General features: G+C 42.9%; 1 protein-coding gene and 1 long non-coding RNA gene across 5 annotated transcripts; one reads left to right on the top strand and one right to left on the bottom strand.

The window, feature by feature from the left end:
• The first annotated feature begins 5,886 nt into the window (after window positions 1–5,886).
• ZNF32 (zinc finger protein 32) lies at window positions 5,887–10,536 on the top strand. 4 transcript variants are annotated; one of them, XM_042241119.1, is made up of 3 exons: window positions 5,887–6,632; window positions 8,197–8,336; window positions 9,554–10,536. In XM_042241119.1, the coding sequence occupies exons 1-3, from the start codon at window positions 6,508–6,510 to the stop codon at window positions 10,345–10,347; spliced, it is 1,059 nt and encodes a 352-aa protein (XP_042097053.1). In that variant the 5' UTR covers window positions 5,887–6,507; the 3' UTR covers window positions 10,348–10,536. The 4 variants fall into 4 exon arrangements, with proteins under 4 accessions (XP_042097053.1, XP_042097054.1, XP_014959994.2 ...); XM_042241120.1 differs by having other exon boundaries at window positions 9,596–10,536; XM_015104508.3 differs by having other exon boundaries at window positions 5,887–5,964.
• Window positions 10,537–13,421: 2,885 nt separating this feature from the next.
• Window positions 13,422–24,097, bottom strand: LOC121817989 (uncharacterized). Its single transcript, XR_006058094.2, has 2 exons — window positions 23,912–24,097; window positions 13,422–17,651 (listed from the first exon to the last, which is right to left on the bottom strand). It is a non-coding gene; the product is annotated as an uncharacterized LOC121817989 (long non-coding RNA).
• Between the last annotated feature and the right edge of the window lie 892 nt (window positions 24,098–24,989).

The raw sequence follows: 24,989 nt of genomic DNA on the forward strand, positions 1-24,989 counted from the left end.
TCACTTTCATCAAGAGGCTCTCTAGTTCTTCGCTTTCTGCCATAAGGGTGGTGTCATCCGCATACATGAGGTTATTGATATTTCTCCCAGCAACCTTGATTCCAGCTTGCATTATCTTTGCCGTACTCTTTCCTAATTACGTATTGTTTTTACATATTGATCTGTTTTTCTTGATCAGATTTTTTTAGTGAATTGTGTTTTGGGGGGTTTATAACTTATCTTTTGTGTTTTCTAATTTATTTCTCCTTTTATTAACATTATTTTTGTCTTACACATCTTTGAGTCACCCTTTCCAGGTAATGTAAATTGAATTTTCTCTTCTTTTCTTTTTTTGTTGTTGATGATAAAATACATTATGTGAATTTTCTTTTACATTATGAGAGTATTGCTTTGATAAACATTACAGAATTTTAGATAATTTTATATGTTGTTAACTCAGTTGTTATTTAATAAACATTATGTTGCTATATTCTTTAGTTTCCCACTGTGGCCAATTATTAGTTAAGAAATAACTGAGCAAGTTTTAAATGGCACAATTTTGTAACTCCTATAGAAGCATTCATTGTTACTAGTTGTGCTAAGTTGGGAAAGGGGCCATTGCCTGTAAGATTTTTCTTCATTTTTTGTAATGTATTTATTCTTTTATATCATAATGAATTATAATACTTTGTAAAGATTTCAGACTCTAGAAAGCTCTGGAGCTCAGATTCTACCGGTTAATTCTATTTTATTGTTTTATAATCTATACCTCTCTTTGACTTAGTATAAACTGACCATGGTAAACAAGTTTTTAAAGAGCATATTTCGTCAAATATTCCTTAACTCTAAGTTCTAGGTCTTTGTTTCAAATGTAACAGATAACCTGAGCAGCTAAGCTCCCAGCTGCAGTTACATTGACATCTTAACCTTCTCGTTGCTTGGGAGGCCTCCCTACATAATGGGCTGTGCTCCCCCGTGACACTTACTCAGAAGGGACATTGTGAGAGGATAGCATTCACACACACAACAAAGGGCACCTCCTCGTTTTGTGTCAAGCAGCCTCTATATCCTAAGGGGAACTTACAGCATCCCCAGTAAATGAAACCAAACAGAATAATCAGCTCCAGGCATGAAAGGCTCAGCGGGAAATGACGGCCAGGCCCATAGCCCTGGAAACACGCAAATATATACTAAGGGCAGGGCATCAGTTCCCACCCCAAACTTTCCGTTCCATCTTCTGGTTTATAAACTGTTCTGTCAAGAGGCTAAATGGAGAAAGGCACAGCTAGTTATACACTAGAAATAAGTGGCAAGAATTTAAAAATATCTGAAGCATGCATAAATAGCTCCCTTAAGGATAAACTTTGGCCACCTGATTCGAAGAACCAACTCATTGGAAAAGACCCTAATGCTGGGAAAGATTGAAGGCAGGAGGAGAAGGGGATGACAGAGGATGAGATGGCTGGATGGCATCACCAACCCAATGGACATGAGTCTGAGTAAGTCCTGGAAATTGGTGATGGACAGGGAAGCCTGGAATGCTGCGGTCCACGGGGTCGCAAAGAGTCGGACACGACTGAGTGACTGAACTGAACTGAAGGATAAATAATTTCTATTTGAATAGCTGAAGGAAGTTTGAGGTTGCAAAAGCTAAGAAGCACACACAAGGCATCATTAAGCCCAAATTATTAGTGTCCTGAATTTACAAATCAGGTGAGAGTAGTGAGATCAAACAGAAGGCATACTTGGGCAAAGAGACAGCAGCAGCTGCAGAGAGCAGGACTGGCTTGCCCAAGGAGAGGCCAGGATGACTTCCAGCTCTGAGGAATAGCTGGCAAGTAAAGAGACTTGTGTGGCTCTAATCAAGGTACTAGCAACCCTCCAGAGAACTGCACTAAATCACAGATCCCTTTCTTTCTGGCGAGTTTAGCTACTCAAGCCTGCCCACTGAGCAGGAGGGGTATGAAAGAAACCCAGCTTTCTCCCCAGCACTGGCCTCCATGGTGGACCTAGTGTGATGGTTTCAGAGGGATGGGAAGACTGGTTAGTGAGTGAACGGAGTTGTGGGGTGAGATGGGGATTCATAAAGGGGTTGCATTTCTCATGGGGACTGGAGTAAACACAGACTTGAGGCATAGTGAAAATTATTCTGATAAACTCCTCCAGGAGGACAGAGCCTTATTCTGCCGCTATGGACCCAAGGACTTTGTTGAGAATATGGCGGAAAAGAAGCCCCTACCCTTCCTTGAGCATCCTGCCATCTCATCTCCCTTCAAGGGACCAGGAGTCCATTCAAAGTCAGTGATTCAGTCTAGATTTACTGCGGAATTCCATAGCTTTCCTTTCATATTTAGGATACAATTATTTCAATGATTCAGTCTAGATTTACTGCGGAATTCCATAGCTTTCCTTTCATATTTAGGATACAGTTATTCAATTTTCCCTTTTCCTAAGGGGGAAAAAAGGCTGTAGCAGTCAGATGTATATCTTTAGGACTTTTTGATACATATTAGCAAATATCTAATCAGAACAACCATCTCAATTAACACAGGGATGAAAAATCTCTATTTCCCTAGCCCTCTTTGCAATACTTTGCCATTCACTAGCTATAGGGAACAGTTTTCTTTGTTTCAATTAGCACTTTCAAAAATTAATAAGGTCTAAGTATTTTTCCTGAATTCTATTTTTATGTATGTATGAGTTGCTATCCTGTGCCAAATTTCCATTGAAATGTTTTCTTTCTCTTATTGATTTGTGTGGTCTCTTTAAATATGACAATTATTAATATTTTCCTAGCATGTGTTAACTTCATTTAATGATGGTGCTGACACAGAGCTATTGATTTTAATGGAGTCAAATCCAGCAATCTTATTCCTAATTGTTTCTGCCTTCATTACCATGGTTAGGGAAACCCTTCCTATGCCAAGATTTTAAACCATACATTCTTCTGTGTCTTTTATGGATCTGGGTTTACGTTTTACATGTAATCCATCTGAAGGCTATCTTGGCATAGGAGTTACATAAACATTCACCTTTTTTGCCAGATGGTTCGCCTTTTGTCGTAGCATCGGTTATTGAACTCTTTATACTTCTGCAGTGTCTTGAGATGCATGGGAAGTAACAGAATGGTTTTTTGACAATTTTTAAAATTTACGTTGCTGACACCCTCACCTGCTGTCACCCTCACCGAGCCTCCCCCCTTCCTGTTGAGTGTGTCTTAAGACACAAGCAGTGGTTGAGGACTCGGCCCCATGTAGGATCTGGGTAAAGACTGCCAAGTGTGTGGCAGGGGATGGTGAGTGGGTCTCATCAGCTCCATTCCTAATGGCTTTCTCCTCTGTGTACTATTCGATGTGTCCTCTTTCCTGAGACGCCTGAAGGTTTGCTGAGAAAGGTGACCATTTCCCCGCTATAGTCACCTTTTCCCCCCAAAGATTTGCCACCTACTTTCACAATAGGAACTGAAATGTCCCAACAGCCACAGCTGATCCTGACCTGACTGACAGGACTTCTGGGTGCTGGGTGTTATCAGCAGGGAAACTGACTCCCAGGCCTGGGGGTGACACACAGTCTTACTGACACAGCCTTGGGAGAAAGGGGAGCAGAGCCACTCGTATGGCGCTGTTCAATCGGGTGCAAGAACTGGCCCTTGCTTTGGGCCACCTGGGCTTTGAAAATTATCTGCGGCTGTGTAGAAGGAAAAAAAGAGCGGTGACTGTGCAGGCCCCTAATGCTCTCCCCTTTTCTCTCTCTCTGACGCTGGAACAAGTAATGAAGGAGGCGCTACAGGGAGCCCTGTGTTCATGCAGAGAGGTCTTTGGGGAGTGGGGCCTACAGGAGTTTCTCCTGCAGGAAATTCTCTGTGAGACAGCTGCTGGCCAGGTTGGGAGGAAGGGGGTGCATTCTTCTCAACTAGACTGTCAGCTCCCTTCCTAGGAGAAGGCAGTCCATCTTGCTGACATTTGTGTCCCCAAAACCCAGCACAGTAGCTGACACAGTACCCGATATTTAAAAAGGGCTCAGGACGTACAAGTTCAAAGAACTTATGTAATGATGCGTTGTTAGTAATAGCAATAACTAACATTTAGGAATCAACTTATTACACTTTGTACACTGTGTTAAATTAAATGTTTTGTTTAACAGGTGGCTTTTTGGTAGAGAACACGGACCTAGCAAAAGGAAGCATTCCTTGTAAAACCCCTCATTCAACAGGATAGTCTCTGAGTGGGAGCTCTGGAGCAGGGAGCTTAGAGAGAAGTATACTGAGGAGAGCTCCAGGATAAAGGAAAACAAGCACGGTTCCAAGGGGGTGGAAGTCAAGCAGTCTCAGTCACCATGAGCTTTAATGCCAGTCTTCCCTGTTCAAATTCCCTCTCAGAGGCCAGGATCCTATAATAATACATTTGAAGGTGGCCTAAGGCATTTGAGAGAGGCCTTATCGCACAGATTCTCAAAATCGACTTTGCCCCCTCCCAGTATCATAAAGCAGGGCCAAGGATGTGACTGCCTGTGCTAGACTGGCTCTTCAGAGAAGTCCCATGAAAAAACAGAGCTCTTGCCCCATGCCCTGTGTGACTCTCCAGTTCAGCTCAGTCATGTCCAGTTCTTTGTGACACCATGGACTGCAGCATGCCAGGCTTCCCCCTCCTCCACCATCTCCCAGAGCTTGCTCAAACTCATGTCCATCAAGTCCATGATGCCATTCAACCATCTCATCCTCTACCATCCCCTTCTCCTCCTGCCTTCAATCTTTCCCAGCATCAGGGCCTTTTCCAATGAGTCAGTTCTTTACATCAGGGGCCAAAGTATTGGCACTTCAGCTTCAGCATCAGTCCTTCCAATGAATATTCAGGACTGATTCCCTTTAGGATTGACTAGTTTGATCTCCTTGCAGTCCAAGGGATTCTCAAGAATCTTCTCCAACACCACAGTTCAAAAGCATCAATCCTTCAGCACTCAGCTTTCTTTATGGTCCAACTCTCACATCCATAGTCTTTTGGGTTGGCATGGCCTCATGCCTGGAGGCTGTTTTCCTTTACTTTTACTTTCTAAATAAAACTGAGCTGTAACATGGACCTGTAACACTGGTCCATCTTATCACTTCAAATTTTTGTTGCGAGAGAGAACCAAGGAAATTACACATTCCCCCGAAACTGCTGCTGCTGCTAAGTCACTTCAGTCGTGTCCGACTCTGTGCAACCCCATAGACGGCAGCCCCCAGGCTCCCCCGTCCCTGGGATTCCCCAGGCAAGAATACTGGAGTGGGTTGCCATTTCCTTCTCCAATGCATGAAAGTGAAAAATCAAAGTGAAGTCCTCAGCCCTGTCCGACTCTTAGCGACCCCATGGACTACAGCCTACCAAGCTCCTCCGTTCATGGGACTTTCCAGGCAAGAGTACTGAAGTGGGGCACCATTGCCTTCTCCAACACTGTCTTGGAATTCTCCAGTGGTGTTTCAAATTCTCTTCTCCCACAGACGTCGCTTGAAATATTTGCTCCTTGCCTCAGAACTCTAATTTCAGAACACTTAGTCTTGGCTCAGGGAACTTCTCGACACAAAACCCTAAGCACCCCGGGATTAATCAACTCATTCCTTCCCAACGCTTTGTTTCCTTCCACAACGCCGTGCAAGAATCCTGGCTCGGAGGATGGCTTCACCAAGCTGCCATCCCATGCCTGGCTAATCTGAGTGGCCATTTGGCGCTCTTGGTCGTTGTTCTACGACCGCGAACAAGTCGGCGCTCGGACTCGGTCCAAACAGGAGTGACCTGAGCGCCCAGCGCTCGCCTAGACCCGCCGATCCCGAGGGGGCGGGTCGCATCGCCGAACTACGTTTCCCACAGTGCTCGGGGAAGCCGGGGCCGCCCAGGCACGGGGCTAGGGCGCGCGCGGAGCCTCCTGGGAGTTGTAGTCCGGTCCGCTCGCGCCGGCGTTCCTAAGGGCTCGGTGCCGGCCTTTGTCTGTCTGCGGGCGCGCGCGGCTGCGGTGAGTGAGGCCGCTGGCTGGGTCAGGACACCCAGGCGAGGCAGGGCCCCGCCTTCAGGCCGCCGCCTCCGACCCCCACCCCCTCGCGTCCTGAGCAGGCCTGACCAGCCTGGAGCCTCCCCAGCGAGGCCGGCTGCGGGGCGACAGGTCTGCGGCCCGCCAGAAAAGGTCTAGCTGGACCGGAGAGCGGGGCGCTGAGGCCCGGCGCGGGTCGGGTGGGGACGTCGCCGAGGCAGGAATGGCAGAGCGTCTGTCGGGAGGAGCAGGGCCCCTCTTCCGCAAGGCGGGGCGGGGAGTGCGGGAAGGCCCCGCACCTGGAGGCGCGGGAGGGCCCACGGGCAGGTGTGCCTCTGGGCCCGCGGGGAGGGCGTCAGAAGATGGAGGCGGGAAATGCAGTCCCTAGGCTGCGCGAAAGAAAGGACAAACTCCTCTGAGTAGGGACTTGGGAAAGGACACGGTGAATTCCCGTGTGCGGGGAAAACAAGCACCCCTCCCCAGAGTCTCCTCGTCCTGAAACTGTGCCCCGATACAGCAGAGCTCCCCATGGCCTGGTCCTGCGCTGAGGGCTCTCAGCTTCAGGCCTTAGGTCTGTTAGGTCATGTCAGAGGCCCTTCACGTTTGACTCTCGGAGTCTCCCAGAAGCTCCTTGATATTACAGCATTTATTAAGTAAGTGAATAGGTCTGGGCTGTTTGGTTACTTCCCCAGTGCTGTTTAAGGGGAGACAGAGGGTAGGATTCGTCTCTCGTGGCCTCATTGTGAGCAGGATATAATGGCTTTGTTGATAGGAAAAAGCACTATTTTCTATTATAAAGTGTCTTTCCACAGAATCTTCAGGAATTTGATTCCGCACACCTGTGGAATCTATGGAGAAAAATATGGCAATTTCCCTTCATTAATCATGAGGTTCCTGAAACACAGCTAAGCTGTGACTTGAGTATCTCACAGCGTGTGGAGACACACAGCTGAAAACTCTCCAAGGTGCTCTGAGCAGACTGTTTGCTGACTCACCAAGGACCCGGTCCAGCCTCAGGCAGCAGGCACCCATGTACTTTTCAGTGACTCTTGGTGGGTGTGTGGTTGATCAGTAACACTTAGGACTTCCAAGTGAATGGTACTGTGATGTCCTGACACCAATAGGGCACTGCTTTGTGGCTTGTAATGCAAACTGGAGCTGAGTCTTTCAAATAAGAGTTTTTAATGCCTCTGCAGTCATCACAACACGTAACAGAAAGTGCAGCTGTCAAGAAGACCAGATCCTTGGGTTAACAAAGAACTGTAGCATCACACTGCTAATTTCATTAAATCAGGAGGCCAGCACTTTCATGGGATATGTTAGAGGGAAACAAAGATTATGCACACTGGACCACTGCATTAAGTGTAAGAATTCAGTAATTAGGGTCCTGAAATAAGAATATTCCCCCCAAAATAGAAAATGATGATATAGAGCAGGAGGATTCTTAGGATCTGGAAGAATAGTAAAGTCTGGTCAAGCTCTGTTCCATTCACTTTTTAGTAATGAGAAAGTAAAAAATTGTCTAGACATAGGCTTTGGATCCAAGAAGTCTTGGCTTTGAACCTTTGCCCCACCTTGCCTCCATACTGGCTCTGGGACTTGGGCAAGTTACTTGGATTTGGAATCTGAAGTACTTTTTATCCCCAAGAATTGACAAGTAGTATGCTTCCTCAGAACTAGTATTCTCATATCTTGAAGAGCCTCCAAAGAAGTGCTAAAAGGAAATATGAAAGCTCTTGTTCTGTCCTAATAATCTAGAGGGGACTGGAGAGGAGAGTCAGAGACATTCCCATCACAGAACCAATTATTAAGGCTGAAATGTTGTTTTTTATATTCTGAATTCCTCTGGACACTTGGAGGATAAAATAGCAGGCAGTCAGGTGGGGGAAAGAAGTGGAAGATTCCAATCCCATGCGAAAGCTAAGGTACAAATAGTAAGGACCATTTTCTTGGCATTGGCAGGAAGAGAAACATGTTTGCTTTCTGTCTTCTCTGCTTTTGCACCTCTTGCTTCCTCCTGGACTCATTTATAAGTAGCTATGGTACCTCTTGGCCCATTTTGCAGTTATGTTATAGATGACTGGTATTATATCAGGCAAACAAGGTTTCCTCCATTCACTCATACCCCAAACCAGAGCTCCTGTTGACTGCTCTCGCTTATCAATTCTCTTACCCATTCCTGTTTCTGTTGTTCCGTTTTGGTTTTTCCCTCCCTAGGTACTCAAGTACAGCCCATGGAAGAGTCATACGAAGAGGTGGTGATCAAGCTCATACAGCAGGAGGGGACATGTTTGGATTTCCAACAGCTACCCTGCTGGACTGTCATGGAAGATATGCCCAGAATGTAGCCTTTTTCAGTGAGTCTGTTGATTGCTGGGATGCCAAGTCACAATAATCAGTGTCCCTGTTCTCAGCACTGGACAACAGGCTGGGGATGCAGAGAAGATGTTCCTTTGGTGAAGCTCACTATTTTTAGGGGTTACAGGGAAAGCCTACAAGCTTGACTTAGAAACAGCAAGGAAACAGTCTTGGTATGGAGGTAGTATCTGAGAAAATGAATGAGCAGTTTTAAATCTCAGCACAGTCACTGACTGAGAAATGGTAAGACAGAGGAACAAGTTGAAATCTACCTAGGACAACTCCAAGAAAACTATTATTAATGATGAATGGACTCATATTTAAAGTGCAGTAGGAGGCTCATACACAGGGCAATATTGGGAAGTACTGTCAATATCTGCATAGGAAGGGTTGAGAAAAACTTCAAACCAAAACTGACTTCAGTTTCACCATAGCTTAGCAGATTGAAACAGCATGGATTTTAAAGGGAAAAATTCCTTGGATCAAATTCTGATTGCCATGACTGGATCTGTGGTATCAGACAAGTTATTTAACCTTCTTGAGCTCCAGGCTCTTCATCTGCAAAATGGGACAATAAGCTCTATCTTGCAGGTTTGCAGTGATTAAGATTAATAGATGTAAAGTACCTAGGATTCTGCTACATGTACCCTGGCAGCGTAGACTTACGCTGCTCCACCATTAGGGGAGTAGACTAGGGCAGAGGTAGATTTCTCATGAAGCCTGCAAAACTTAAGCTTCAGGAGCTTTCCCTTACACTGGTCTCTTCAAGGTCCTCTCCCTACTTTTATACTGCTTTTTAATGGGAATCTCTCCAAAATTTAAAACTTTAGGCCCCATACAACCTGGATCCACACCTGTCTTGGTGTCAGATAAAACTTCGGTATGGGACTAAATGTGATCTTATATAGTTTTATTTTTCTGGATTGTTTTCTTATCTGTAAAATGGCTATAATCATGTCTATACACAAGACTATTTGGGAAGCTAAATTAAATTTAGAGGCAGTACACTGCTACAGAGCATGCCTGTGTCTGAATCCTAATTCTGTGCTTACCTAGCCAAGTGATCTTTGACAACCTTCCTATACGTTCATTTCCTTAACTGTAACAAAAGATTGTTTTCAGGATTAAATTATCTATGCAAAGTTTATAGTATAATAATGGGCACATAATAAGCACTCAAAGCATTGTTTCTTTTTTCCCTGTTCTTCTCACTCAGCATATTGGTGCATCTTACATGACTTCCCTCTCATTTTACCAGATGTGATGACAGAAGCCCACCACAAATATGATCAGTCTGAGGCCACAGGATCCTCAAGCTGGGATTTCCAGAGTTCTTTCAGAAGAGAGAAGCTGGAACAAAAATCCCCAGATTCTAAGACACTACAGGAAGATTCACCTGGAGTGAGACAGAGGGTCTATGAGTGCCAGGAATGTGGAAAATCCTTCAGGCAGAAGGGTAGTCTAACATTACATGAGAGAATCCACACTGGTCAGAAGCCCTTTGAGTGTACCCATTGTGGAAAAAGCTTTAGGGCCAAAGGCAATCTTGTTACACATCAACGAATACACACAGGAGAGAAGCCCTATCAGTGCAAGGAATGTGGGAAAAGCTTTAGTCAACGCGGTAGTCTGGCCGTTCATGAAAGACTCCACACGGGACAGAAACCCTATGAGTGTGCTATTTGTCAGAGAAGCTTCAGGAATCAAAGTAACCTTGCTGTTCACAGAAGAGTTCATAGTGGTGAGAAGCCCTATAGATGTGATCAGTGTGGAAAAGCCTTCAGTCAGAAAGGAAGCCTAATTGTTCATATCCGAGTCCACACAGGCCTGAAGCCCTATGCCTGTGCACAGTGCAGGAAGAGTTTCCACACCAGGGGCAATTGCGTTCTGCATGGCAAAATCCACACAGGAGAGACACCCTATCTGTGCGGCCAGTGTGGGAAAAGCTTCACTCAGAGAGGGAGTCTGGCTGTGCACCAGCGAAGCTGCTCACAAAGGCTCACCCTATAACCACTCTCTTCTGAGGAAGTTCTCTTTATGAATTAACAACATAAAATCACCTGAGATTAAACAGCCTATCCAGTTTTATGGAATGAATGGAGACTCCTTCAGAAAGACCATCACTGGGTAGAGCAAACTGAGTTTTCTTTTTTTCCCCCAAATGAGTATGAAAAATAAATGTCTTGTTTATTATCATTATCACATATGGTTCATAATTTCTGTCCATTTATTTTGACTTGATTTCCTAAGGTGCCTCCATTAATTTAGTACACAATTGGAGATTTATGTAGCAGATACAGGTTTTATATTTGCAATTGACACCACTGGCCTATTCAAAAAATCCAGCCCCTTACCAATCCCAAGATTCTTTCTTCTCTACATATTCAAATTAATTTTGTTTTACATTCAAGACCAGTGGGCAGAATTTATGAGGCAAATTTAATAATCCCTCATATTGAACACTGTATTATCTGGATGATAGCCTCAAGAGCATAGTCTAACAAATCACCCATGTTCATAGCAGAGGCTCTAACCTTTCCTTACAAAACAGGATCCTTTCCAAGTCTGCACTGTGGTTCACTTCAGTCTTCCACTCCTAACTAGGGTAGAGATTACTTGCATATAGCCAAAGAGCAGAAAAGTTATCTAAAGTTTGGGAAGAGATACGATGACTTTCACTCCCTTGTGGCGGCAGCAGCAACATCTCAGGATCACCCAGTAAGGGCATGTGTGTGAGCGCTTAGTCACTTGGTTGTGTCCGACTCTGCGACCCCTGGGACTGGAGCCCGCCAGGCTCCTCTGTCCTTGGCATTTTCCAAGCAAGAGTACTGGAGCAGGTTGCCATTTCCTCCTCTGGGGGATCGTCCCAACCCAGGGATCAAACCTATGACTCTTGCATCTCCCGCCTTGGCAGGCGGATTCTTTCCAACCAGGCCACCTGGGAAGCCCGGTAAGGGCATAAGTGTCCTCATTACTGAGCTGATCTGTAGTCAACAATGAAGATCCAGTCCTCTAACAACACAGTCCTCTACCCGCACACATGCATGGACACAATGGAAGAAAATTTGGAAGGATAATCTATTAACTTTTTTTTAACCTCTAGTAGATGAGATTTGAGGAATATTAGAGAAGAGAAGTTACTTTTAAGGGAGAACTTCCGTTTTTGTTTTTTAACTTAAGCTATCTCTAAATTTTCATTGTGAGCTTTTATGTAATTAAAATGAATGATGTAAATAGAATGGTTTTGTTGATAAGATTATCATTCTTTCTTTATCCTATAAACTGTAGGTTCTTATAAACTATAGGTTTCCTCTAGTAGATCCTAATAGGCTGGAGGCTCCTTAATCACAAGAAACCTGACATAAAATAGGTAAATTTTATCAAAAGATCTTTGGACATAGAAAGACTATGGGTTTGAATTGTTATTTAGTCACTCAGTCATGTCCAACTCTTTTGTGACCCTAAAGACTGCAGCGCACCAGGCTCCCCTGTCCATGGAATTTCCCAAGCAAGAATACCATTGCCATTTCCTCTAGGGGATCTTCCTGATCCAGGGATCAAACCCATATCTGCCCTGGCAGGCAGATTCTTTACCACTGAATCACCAGGGACACCACTTGGGTTTCAACAGTAATACAATATTGCTCCTAAAGTACCCTGATAATATTTAAAGGTGCATATAAAAATGCTCATATCATCATTTATTTATAACTGAAAACAGCCCAAAGGACCAATAACAGGCAAGGTAATAAACTATGGTAGAGTCATATAATAAAATACCACTCAGCAATTTTAAAACTGATAAATGCAATAACAGAAAAAAATCTCAAAAATGTGTCTTGAGTGAAAGAACCCAAACATACACACAAAAATACATAATTCCATTTATATGATTTCATAGAACAGAAAAAAACTAATCTGTGTTAAAACACATCAAACAGTGGTTGCCTCTATGGACATGGAGAGAAGGGACTTACTTGAAAGAAGCACAAGGCAAGCTCACAAAGAAAAAATATTCTATCCTTCAGGTGATAGATGCATGGGTCTATACAGCTGTCAAAACTGATTGAACTTAACACTTAGAACCTATGGATGCATGTAGATATGTAAAGTACACTTTATATGTAAAGTATAGTGTATGTAAAGTTTAACAGGGAAGTAATTTTAAAACACCTCCCGGAAGTTCTTTGATACCCATCTCATGTCCATATCATCTCCCCCTAAATCCAGGTAGGCCTGTGACAGCTTCAAACAATGAAACATGGTGGAAGTGATGCTACATGACTTCCCAGAACAGGTCTAAAAAGCCCTTTAAAAGTCTGAAAAGTTCTGCATGATTCTCAGGACACCTACGCTGGAGACAACCAGATGCTAAGTGAAAAACTCCCCACTATCTCAAGGCCACTCTGCTGGACAAACAGTATGTACATGCTCCAGTGGACAGGTTCACTGTTCTTCCCAACAGTCAGCGTCAACTCTCCGCCATGTGGGTGAGCCATAGCAGATGCCTGGCCCAGGAGAATCTACAGATGGACTATCACCCCAGATGACATCTCATGAAAACTAGATGAGAAACCCGCCAGTTAGAACTTTCCTGCCAACTTCCAAACACACAAAATCATGCAAAAAATTAATTATGTTTTACACCACTAAATTTTCAGGTTATTTGCTATACAGCAATATTAAGATATTTCTTAAGGATAAACTATTTTGAAAAATGAAAAATCTGGGGAGCAACTTAATACTGATTAAATAAAAACAGGAAACTATGTTTTATGGTTCACAGGAAAGCTTAAGGTTTAAAAATAAACATTCCCTTTGACAAAACAGGAGGTAAGGTTTAGACCAGCTAACACAGATGCAATCCAAGTTACAAAATAACAAAGTTTTAAGTTGGCCAAAAAGTGTTTGGTTTTTCCCATAAGATGGATCTAGTACTGCTTTAGTTGTAACTTCACTCAAAACAATTTTATTAGACTATATTGTGATAGCTGTCATAGCAGTATGCATCTTTAAAAAACTTGTCAACATCAGTGAATTTTTGTGTAGCCATTTTAATATTGAAGACAAGAAAAAAGGCAACATTTTTCAGCATCTTATGCTTTATTACTTCAAGGATGGTAAAAATGAAACTGAAATGCAAAAAAAAAAAAAAAAAAAAAGTACAGTGTATGGAGATGTTGTGACCAACTGTGTCAAGAGTGGTTTGTGGTTTCATGCTAGAGATTTCCTGCTTTGTACAACAAAAGTGATTCACCTATCATGTATGTCTGTATATACAGTATTTTTGATTTGCATTTCTCTAATAAATGGCAATGCTGAGCATCTTTTCATGCCTGTTAGCCATCCAGATGTCTTCTCTGGGGAAATATCTATTTAGGTTCCTGCCCATTTCTTTGGTTGGGCTTTTACTTTTTCCTAAGCTGTATGAACTGCTCATATATTTTGGAGATTAAGCCCCTGTGGGTCGTATCGTTTGCGAACATTTTCTCCCAGTCCATAGACTGTTTTGTCCTTGTGTTTAGTTTCCTTTACTGTGCAAAGTTTGATTAGGTCCCATTTGCTTGTTTTCCCTTTTCTTTCTTTTTCCTTGGGAGACTGACCTAAGAAAATATTATTATGATTTACATCAGAGAATGTTTTGCCTATGTTCTTTTCTGGGATTTTTAAGATGTCATGTCTTACATCGAAGTCTCTAAGCCATTTTGAGTTTATACTGTGTACAGTATGAGGGAGTGCTCCAACTCCACTGACTTGCATGCGACTGCGCAGCTTGCTCAGCACCACTCGCTAAAGGGACTGTCTTTTCTGCACTGTACATTCTTGTCCCCTTTGTTAAAGGTTAATTGACATTAGTTGTGCTGGTCTTTCTCCAGGCTCGCTAGTCTGTTCCACTGATCCCTGTCTGGTTTCGTGCCAACACCATTCTGTCCTGATTACGGTAGCTTTGTAGTACTGTACGAAGTCTGGGAGGGTTATGCCTCCAACTTTGTTCTTTTTCCTCAATATTGCTTTCACAATTCTGAGTCTGTTGTGGTTGTATGTAAATTTTAGGATTACTTGTTCTAGTTCTGTGAAAAAATGTCATGGGTAATTTGGTAGCTGCTGCTGCTGCTGTTAAGTCGCTTCAGTCCCGACTCTGTGCGACCCCATAGACAGCAGTCCACCAGGCTCCCCCATCCCTGGGATTCTCCAGGCAAGAACACTGGAGTGGGTTGCCATTTCCTTCTCCACTGCATGAAAGTGAAAAGTCAAAGTGAAGTTGCTCAGTCCTGTCCAACTCTTAGCGACCCAATGGACTGCAGCCTACCAGGCCCCTCTGTCCATGGGATTTTCCAGGCAAGAGTATTGGAGTGGGGTGCCACTGCCTTCTCCGTGCTACATAGCATTCTGTAGTAAATGTTTCCATATAGACATTTAGGTTCTTCAAATACTTCACTAGTATAAACCAGATAGTAGTATACACTACAATGAATATCATCACTAGTGAGACGTTTTCCAGGACAGAGTGTCACAGAATATATTTCTTAAGTATGGGATTTGTTGAATGTCTCTTTTATGGTCAAAAAGGAATAAACTATCTCTGCATGATTTACCAAACTACATTTGATGGCTCAAATTCTGAATTTTATTATGAATTTTCTTATATCACTTGAGGCCTGAATTCTGAGGGAAAGCCTTCCCACATTCATTACATTCATAAGGTTTTTCTCCAGGATGGATTTTCAGATATTCAACAAGGCCAGAGTTATGCCTGAAGGATTTCTTATATTTCTTATAGGGTTTTTCTTCAGTATGAATTCTCCAATGTTCAATAATGGCTGAGCTCTTCATAAAGGCTTTCCCATGATCATTATGTTGATGGGATTTATTCCCACTATGAGTTTTCTGATGTCTAGCAAAGGATAAACTGTACCTCAAAGATTTTCCACATTTATTACAGCGATAGTTTCTCTCCTCTTTGCATTCTTTGATGATTAATAAGTCTTGGAATTTTCCTAAAGGATTTTCCATATTCATTACATGGATATGGTTTCTCACCAGTATGTATTCTCTGATGTTCCAAGACAGCTGAGTTATCCCTGAAAGCTTTCACACATCCATTACATTTAAGCTTCTCTCCACTATGTATTTTCACATGACAAGCAAGGCCCTGAATTCTGAGCAAAGGCTTTCCCACCGTCTGTATTTGTAGAGTTTCTGACTAATGTAATAAAGTCTTTGCTAACTTAAAAGGACAGAATTATCTCTGAAAGCTATTCCACATTCATTGCATTTATGTGGTTTCTCTTTAGAATGAATTTTCTGATGATTAACAAATGTTGTGTGGTTCTTCAGATAATTTCACTATTTGTATGGAAATACAAAAAAATCCTCAAATAGCCAAAGCAATCTTGAGAAAGAAGAATGGAAATGGAGGAATCAACCTGCCTGACTTCAGGCTCTGCTACAAAGCCACAGTCAGCAAGACAGTATGGTACTGGCACAAAGACAGAAATATAGACAAATGGAACAAAATAGAAAGCCCAGAGATAAATCCACACACCTATGGACACCTTATCTTTGACAAAGGAGGCAAGAATATACAATGGAGAAAAGACAATCTCTTTAACAAGTGGTGCTGGGAAAACTGGTCAACCACTTGTAAAAGAATGAAACTAGAACACTTTCTAACATCATACACAAAAATTAACTCAAAATGGATTAAAGATCTAAACATAAGACCAGAAAAATAAAACTAGAGGAGAACATAGGCAAAACATAAATCACAGCAGGATCCTCTATGACTCACCTCCCAGAATATTGGAAATAAAAGCAAAAATAAACAAATGGGACCTAATTAAAATTAAAAGCTTCTGCATAACAAAGGAAACTATAAGCAAGGTGAAAAGACAGCCTTCAGAATGGGAGAAAATAATAGCAAATGAAGCAACTGACAAACAACTAATCTCAAAAATATACAAGCAACTCCTGCAGCTCAATTCCAGGAAAATAAATGACCCAATCAAAAAACGGGCCAAAGAATTAAATAGACATTTCTCCAAAGAAGACATACAGATGGCTAACAGACACATGAAAAGATGCTTAACATCACTCATTATCAGAGAAATGCAAATCAAAACCACAATGAGGTACCATTTCACACCAGTCAGAATGGCTGCAATCCAAAAGTCTACAAGCAATAAATGCTGGAGAGGGTGTGGAGAAAAGGGAACCCTCTTACACTGTTGGTGGGAATGCAAACTAGTACAGCCACTATGGAGAACAGTGTGGAGATTCCTTAAAAACTGGAAATAGAACTGCCTTATGACCCAGCAATCCCACTGCTGGGCATACACACCGAGGAAACCGGAATTGAAAGAGACATGTGTACCTCAATGTTCATTGCAGCACTGTTTACAATAGCCAGGACATGGAAGCAACCTAGATGTCCATCAGCAGACGAATGGATAAGAAAGCTGTGGTACATATATACAATGGAGTATTCCTCAGCCATTAAAAAGAACACATTTGAATCAGTTCTAATGAGGTGGACGAAACTGGAGCCAATTATACAGTGAGGTAAGCCAGAAAGAAAAACACCAATACAGTATACTAACACATATATATGGAATTTAGAAAGATGGTAACGATGACCCTGTATGCGAGACAGCAAAAGAGACACAGATGTATAGAACAGTGTTTTGGACTCTATGGGAGAGGGAGAGGGTGGGATGATTTGGGAGAATGGCATTGAAACATGTATAATATCATATAAGAAATGAATCACCAGTCCAGGTTCGATGCATGATACTGGATGCTTGGAGCTGGTGCACTGGGATGACCCAGAGGGATGGTACGGGGAGGGAGGAGGAAGGGGGGTTCAGGATGGGGAACACGTGTATACCTGTGGTGGATTCATGTTGATATATGGCAAAACCAATACAATATTATAAAGTAATTAACCTCCAATTAAAATAAATAAATTTATATTTTTAAAAATGTTGTATGATTCTTGCAGAACTGACCACAATTAACCCATCTGTAAGATTTCTTGTCTATGAATTTTATGATTTAAAAGGGATGAGCTGCTCATAAAGGCTATCCCACATCCTTTACATTTACAAGGTTTCTCATCAGTGTGATTTCTCTGATGGATAATATTTGAAGTCTTTCTCAGTTTCCTCTCATTTATAGCGTGTCTTCTCTGTGCAGCTTCTGCCTTCCCAATACAGGATGCTTACCATCATGACACTCTGTTTGTTCTCCCAAATCACATCTCTCAGTATTTTGCTTTAGGGCTGACATCTTTGCTTCAAATACACACACCTGAACTGGAAAAAAAAAAAAATTTAATTTCAGTGTTATATCAAGATAGTGAAACTGAGAGCTGCACACGGATAAGAACAATGTTCTGGTCTATATGGCTAGAGGCCACGCAGAATCAGTCCATCCCGCTTGGGGTTCTTGCTTAGAAAAGATGGCAAGATTTAAGATTGGAGAAGCAAGTAGGATCCAAGCAAATAGAAAGTGTTGCTCCACTGTGTCCGACGCTTTGCAATCCCATGGACTCTAGTCTGCCAGGCTCCTCCGCCCATAGAATTCTCCAGGCAAGAGTACTGGAATGGGTTGCCATTCCCTTCTCCAGGGGATCTTCCTGACCCAGGGATGAAACCCAGGTGTCCTGCATTGCAGGCGGATTCTTTACCAGCTGAGCCCCAGGGAAGCCCAAGAAAACAGAAGGAAGTCATATCATAGATACTGCATTTAGGACTTCCCCGGTGGCCCAGTGATTACAAATCCACATGCCGAAGCAGGGGACACAGGTTTGAGCCCTGGTCCGGGAAGATCCCGCCTGCTACGGGGTAACTAAGCCCACAAGCCACAGCTACAGAAGCCAAAGGGCCCAGAGCACGTTCCGCAACAAGACACTGCATGAGAAGCCCAGCGCAGCAGCTAGAGAGCAGCCTCTGCTCCCCGCAACTAGGGAAAGCCCTCGGGTAGCAATGAAGACCCAGCACAGCCGGAAATAACATTAATTAACTTTAAAAGCATATATTGTATTTAAAGACTGTAAGGGGATGACAGAGGATGAGATGGCTGGATGCATCACTGACTCGATGGACGTGAGTCTGAGTGAACTCCAGGAGTTGGTGATGGACAGGGAGGCCTGGCGTGCTGCGATTCATGGGGTCACAAAGAGCCAGACACGACTGAGCGACTGAGCTGAACTGAAGGAGGATCTAAGAAGTTGGAAAGCTAGGAAGGTAACACAGGAAAACACCAAAACAGAGAAAGATTAAAATGTGAGGATAGGGACTTCCCTGCCGGTCCAGTAATTCAGATTCTGCTCTTCCACTGCAGGGGGCACAGGTCTGATCCCTGGTCAGGGGACTAAGATTCCTGCAAACACGAGCAAACATGAACCCCACCTCACAGCACGAAAATCAGCTGTAAGAGGGTGATAAGCCTAAATGTAAAAGACGAGCAATAAAGCCTCTAAAGTCAACACAGAAGAACACCTTCACGACTTGAGGAAAGGCCAGCTTTATCAAAACAGTGCGCAAGACACAACGACAAGAGAGGAAACAAGCTCAGTAAAATTGAAAGCTTCTATTCATCAAAAGGCCGCTATTAGGGAAAAGCAAGCCACAGGGAGAAGGGGAATACACATATATGATCGACAAAGTATTTTGAATAAATACTTCATAAAAGATAACGTATAATGGCCAAAAAACATTTGAAAAGTCCTCCACCTCATTAGATATCAGGGATATGAATATTAAGATACAATGAGATACACGATAGACCTTAAGAACAATGAACTTCAAAGGACTGACAATATTAAAAGTTGATGAGGATATGGAAAAATGAGTATGCTCACACACTGATGGTGAAAATGCAAATTGGTAAAAAAAACTTTGAAAAACTATCTGGCATTATGTGCTCAAGTTGGATACATACATATCCTATAAACTAGCAATCCCACTCTGAGATACAATCATGCCCCCAAAAATGTATCTACATATGAACCAAGCAATAATGTATATGCCTGTTCACAGCATTAAAAACTAGAAACACCCTAAACATCGACCTAAAATATGAGATAATGAAATATCGTTTCACACGACTAGTCTCCAGATCAATGACATCACCATCACCCGAGAACCTGTAGACTTTGAGCCCACACTTCAGACCTAACGACTGAGATGGCCTGAGGGTAGGGCCCAGCAACCACGCTTAAACATGCACTGCCATGGTCCACAGCAAAGACAGTGCATGAATCTCAGAAAATGCGTGAAAAGCCACACCAAACATGTGTGTGTATAGTTTCATTCACATAAAGTTAAAGAAACACGCCAAAATAAATTACCGTGTTAGTTCAAGGGGTGGAGGAGAATGCGGCTAATGACTGGAAGCGATCAAATATGATTTAGCACAGTACTGGCAGTGTTCTGTTTCTTGACCCGAGTGCTGGTTACATGAATATTCATTTCAAAAATACCAATGGAGACCATATGTACATAAAATCAACTCTTCTATAAGACTTATAAGAAAGAAAAATGTTAGCTTATGACTTCCTGAATACTTGGATCAAAGAAATGCAAATTGAACAATATCTAAAAAATTATGATAATAAAAACTACAATACAATCAAAACACCACACAAACAAAAGTTGACAGCTTTAAGTTTATGCTACAGAAACCACAAGGAAAATCAATGAATTGATTAAAGAAGTAACTGCAAAAGGTTAAAAAAGGGAAATAAACCTAAGGAAAAGAAAAAGCAATTAAAGATTTTTCAAAAAGGAAAACAGTAACACTAATAAATACACCTAAGTGTTCCTTAAAAAAATAAAACAGAGCTAATGAAGGAGGGGAAATGGAACAAAAACCCAAATATGCAAGAAATTATAGGGAACCATGAATACGGAAGATAAAAGTAACCATAACATAAAGGATAGAGGTAGAACCAAAAAGGACTACTAACTACGCAGACAAACTTGAGAACTTTAGTTACTGGATATTTTTTAGGAAATTGGAAATTATCAAAACTGTTTCGAGAGAGAGCAAGAATTTCAGTTGGCCAAATCACTGTATAAGAGAGAACACTGTTAAGAACTAGTCCCCAATTCCTCTGTCCTGCTCCCTATATCACAGAAAAAAAGTGTTTTTAAATGCACCCAAACCTTCAGGGAACCACCTACCACGCAAATTAAATTATAACAAAGAATGAAAATAGTCCAAAACTTTTACAAAAATTATTACAAAATTTAAACCAAAGGCAATGAAAATGGCTCAAAGTGGGGGTGGGGGGAGTCGTCCAATCAATACTTAGAAAAACATGAACAAAGAGAATCATCTTACTGATGTTAAAATAGTTAATAGGCCATGACCAAGTGAGGCTCTACTAAGAATGCAAAGTCATTAAGAATAAAATGTATCGTATTAACAGATCAGAAAGGAAAAGACAAATATCTCCATATATGTTGAAAAGGCATTTGATAAAATTCAATCAGTTCAGTTCAGTCGCTCAGTCGTGTCCAACTCTTTGTGACCCCATGAATTGCAGCACGCCAGGCCTCCCTGTCCATCATCAACTCCCGGAGTTCACACAAACTCACGTCCATCGAGTCGCTGATGCCATCCAGCCATCTCATCCTCTGTCGTCCCCTTCTCCTCCTGCCCCCAATCCCTCCCAGCATCAGAGTCTTTTCCAGTGAGTCAACTCTTCGCATGAGGTGGCCAAAGTACTGGAGTTTCAGCTTCAGTTCTTCCAATGAACACCCGGGACTAATCTCCTTTAGAATGGACTGGTTGGATCTCCTTGCTGTCCAAAGGACTCTCAAGAGTCTTCTCCAACACCACAGCTCAAAGGCATCAATTCTTCAGCACTCAGCTTTCTTCACAGTCCAACGCTCATATCTATACACGACCACTGGAAAAACTATAGCTGTGACTAGACGGACCTTTGTTGGCAAAGTAATGTCTCTGCTTTCGAATATGCTATCTAGATTGGTCATAACTTTCCTTCCAAGGAGTATGCGTCTTTTAATTTCATGGCTGCAATCACCATCTACAGTGATTTTGGAGCCCCCAAAAATAAAGTCTGACACTGTTTCCACTGCTTCCCCCATCTATTTCCCATGAAGTGATGGGACTAGATGCCATGATCTTTGTTTTCTGAATGTTGAGCTTTAAGCCAACTGTTTCACTCTCTTCTTACACTTTCATCAAGAGGCTTTTGAGTTCTTCTTCACTTTCTGCCATAAGGGTGGTGTCATCTGCATATCTGAGGTTATTGATATTTCTCTTCCAGCCCAGCATTTCTCATGATGTACTCTGCATATAAATAAGCAGAGTGATAATATACAGCCTTGACGTACTCCTTTCCCTATTTGGAACCAGTCTGTTGTTCCATGTCCAGTTCTAACTGTTGCCTCCTGACCTGCATATAGGTTTCTCAAGAGGCAGGTCAGGTGGTCTGTTACTCCCATCTCTTTCAGAATTGTCCACAGTTGATTGTGATCCACACAGTCAAAGGCTTTGGCATAGTCACTAAAGCAGAAATAGATGTTTTTCTGGACCTCTCTTGCTTTTTCCATGATCCAGTGTGTAGGGAACAAGGTATAAAGAAGGTTGAGAAGTGCTTGCAAATGAGACTCTCAACCAGGGCTGAACATTCTTGCAAACGAGATGTTCTGCCCAGTGTAGGGAACTAGGTTTAAGGAAGGTTGAGAAGTGCTTGCAAACAAGACTCTCAACCTGAGCTGAACATTCTTGCAAACGAGATGTTCAGCTAAGAATCCTATTTGTTCCCGTGGGAAAAGAACATTGCTTGCACACAAGGATGTTTCTCTGATTCCTCAAAAGGAACAGACCCTGGGACAAAACGGATTCTAAGTTGATAAGGAAGTTCCCCCAAACAAAGTCTCAGCTGCAGTAAATAAGCCAAGGTAAAGGTTATCTCGCCCTGCGCCTGCGCGCTGTATAGTCTCTGAATCGTAGTGCTTGGCAGCTTGCCCTGTAGGGGGTTGTGCAAGGGATATAAAATAAAGCAGCTGTAAGAAGCAAGTGTTAAAAATATAAAGATTTAAACCACTCTGCAGTGTTGGTGTTTCATTCCGTCGCCAGCACCAGTGGATGTTGGCAATTTGATCTCAGGTTCCTCTGCCTTTTCTAAGACCAGCTTGAACACCTGGAATTCCATGGTTCATGTATTGCTGAAGCCTGGCTTGGAGAATTTTGAACATTACTTTACTAGCATGTGAGATGAGTGCAGTTGTGCGGTAGTTTGAGCATTCTTTGGCATTGCCTTTCTTTGGGATTGGAATGAAATCTGACCTTTTCCAGTCCTGTGGCCACTACTGAGTTTTCCAAATTTGCTGGCATACTGAGTGCAACACTTTCACAGCATCATCTTTCAGGATTTGAAACAGCTCAACTGGAATTCCATCACCTCCACTAGCTTTGTTCGTAGTGATGCTTTCTAAGGCCCACTTGACTTCACATTCCAGGATGTCTGGCTCCGCTTCAGTATTCTTGCCTTGAGAACCCCATGAACAGTATGAAAAGGCAAAATGATAGGATAATGAAAGAGGAACTCCCCAGGTCAGTAGGTGCCCAATATGCTACTGGAGATCAGTGGAGAAATAACTCCAGAAAGAATGAAGGGATGGAGCCAAAGCAAAAACAATACCCAGCTGTGGATGTGACTGGTGATAGAAGCAAGGTCCGATGCTGTAAAGAGCAATACTGCATAGGAACCTGGAATGTTAGGTCCATGAACCAAGGCAAATTGGAAGTGGTTAAACAGGAGATGGCAAGAGTAAACGTCGACATCTGGGGAATCAACCAACTAAAATGGACTGGAATGGGTGAATTTAACACAGATGACCATTATATCTACTGGGGGCAGGAATCCCTTAGAAGAAATGGAGTAGCCATCATGGTCAACAAAAGAGTCCGAAATGTAGTACTTGGATGCAATCTCAAAAATGACAGAATGATCTCTGTTCATTTCCAAGGCAAACCATTCAACATTACGGTAATCCAAGCCTATGCCCGATCCAGTAACGCTGAAGACGCTGAAGTTATATGGTTCTATGAAGACCTACAAGACCTTTTAGAACTAACACCCAAAAAAGATGTCCTTTTCATTACAGGGGACTGGAATGCAAAAGTAGGAAGTTAGGAAACACCTGGAGTAACAAGCAAATTTGGCCTTGGAGTATGGAACGAAGCAGGGCAAAGGCTAATAGAGTTTTGCCAAGAGAATGCACTGGTCATAGCAAAATTCCATATCCATGCTTAACTTGAAAGAACAATACTTTCTTAATAAAAAAACGTGATCAGGAAGAAGGCGCGAAACACTTGCCTGGAGTCATGCCTTGCAGCAAGCTCCAGGCCAAGCTCTGACTGTGAGTTACTCAGGCGCTTTCGCCAACAGGGTTGGAAATCTCTTCGGAGATTCAATCCCTGGGCCTCAGCGCGAGCTTTGAATCCTGCTGGGACACCGCGGCTCCCGGCGTTCCACCGCCATCCCCCGCACCGCCCTGCTACCGCCCGCCTCCCAGCTCGCTCCTTCCTCAACCTGCCGCTCGAGGAAAGGCGGCGCGCAGGTCTGTGTCCCCCGGCAGCAGCCATTCTCCACCGAGCTGGGAGGGCGCCGCCGCAAAGCTCCGTGCAGAACAGCCACAAGCACCCAAAGCTGTGTTTACCGCCGAAACCCACAAGCAAGCGGAGGCCGCGCTCCGCTCAAACGGTGACTGCCGAGGCCGGAAACGGCAGTGCCCTTTGAGGCTTCTGGGAAATGTAGTCTGGGATACAATCCCGTGGCTTAGGTTCTTCATTCCACGTGCAGGTTGGCATCACCTGGCGAGCCTGGAAAAGTAATTGTGCCTTGGTCCCAGCTCCACAGATTTTGCATTAATGCTCTGGGTGTGATCCCGGCATCGGGATTTTTTAAGTTCCTAAACGATTTTAATATTCAGCCAAGACTGCACCCACTGCCAGAAACGGATTGGGACCTGCGGAGCATGTTCTAAGCTCCTCTGGGTGAGCTATTTATGGTTTGTTTCAAAACAATCCTGCTTTGATTCCAAACAAAGAAAAGGCGTGAACACTAAAACATATTTTCTCACTATTAACTGACAGAACATGGAACACGATTTAATCAGTTTAACAAATGTATTATTTTCCGGGGTGGGGGGGGTGGGGGGATCTACGTATAAAATTCAGCAATCTGACAGCCAGGAAGGAAAAATGCATCTCTTTCATTCAGCTAGGACTTTTTATTTCAAAGAAAATTTCTCAGAATGGGGCATGCAGTCACCAACCTACCAATGATTATAGTGTCCCACTATATGCTACTCACTGTTGTAGACGCTAAGGATGAAGCAGATGTCAATGACTCCTTCCCCGACCAAACTTCAGTCAGGATCCTATGGATCCTCTTCTTCTCTAGATCTTGTCTTTGGCCTGCTGGGTCCAATTTCAGCAAAGAATCCTGCTAAGCCAGTTCATCCAAGAATCCCATCCAACCCCCCCTCCCCAAATTGTCAACTACAAATTGGCAGTTGCCCTGGGCACTGGCATCTACCTCTATAAGGATTAAATCATATGCTGCTGCAGCCACTGACCTTCAACTCGCCCTGAAAGGAGAACAAGAG

The sequence above is a fragment of the Ovis aries genome, chromosome 25 (genome assembly GCF_016772045.2).
Source record: "Ovis aries strain OAR_USU_Benz2616 breed Rambouillet chromosome 25, ARS-UI_Ramb_v3.0, whole genome shotgun sequence".
NCBI lineage: Eukaryota > Metazoa > Chordata > Mammalia > Artiodactyla > Bovidae > Ovis > Ovis aries.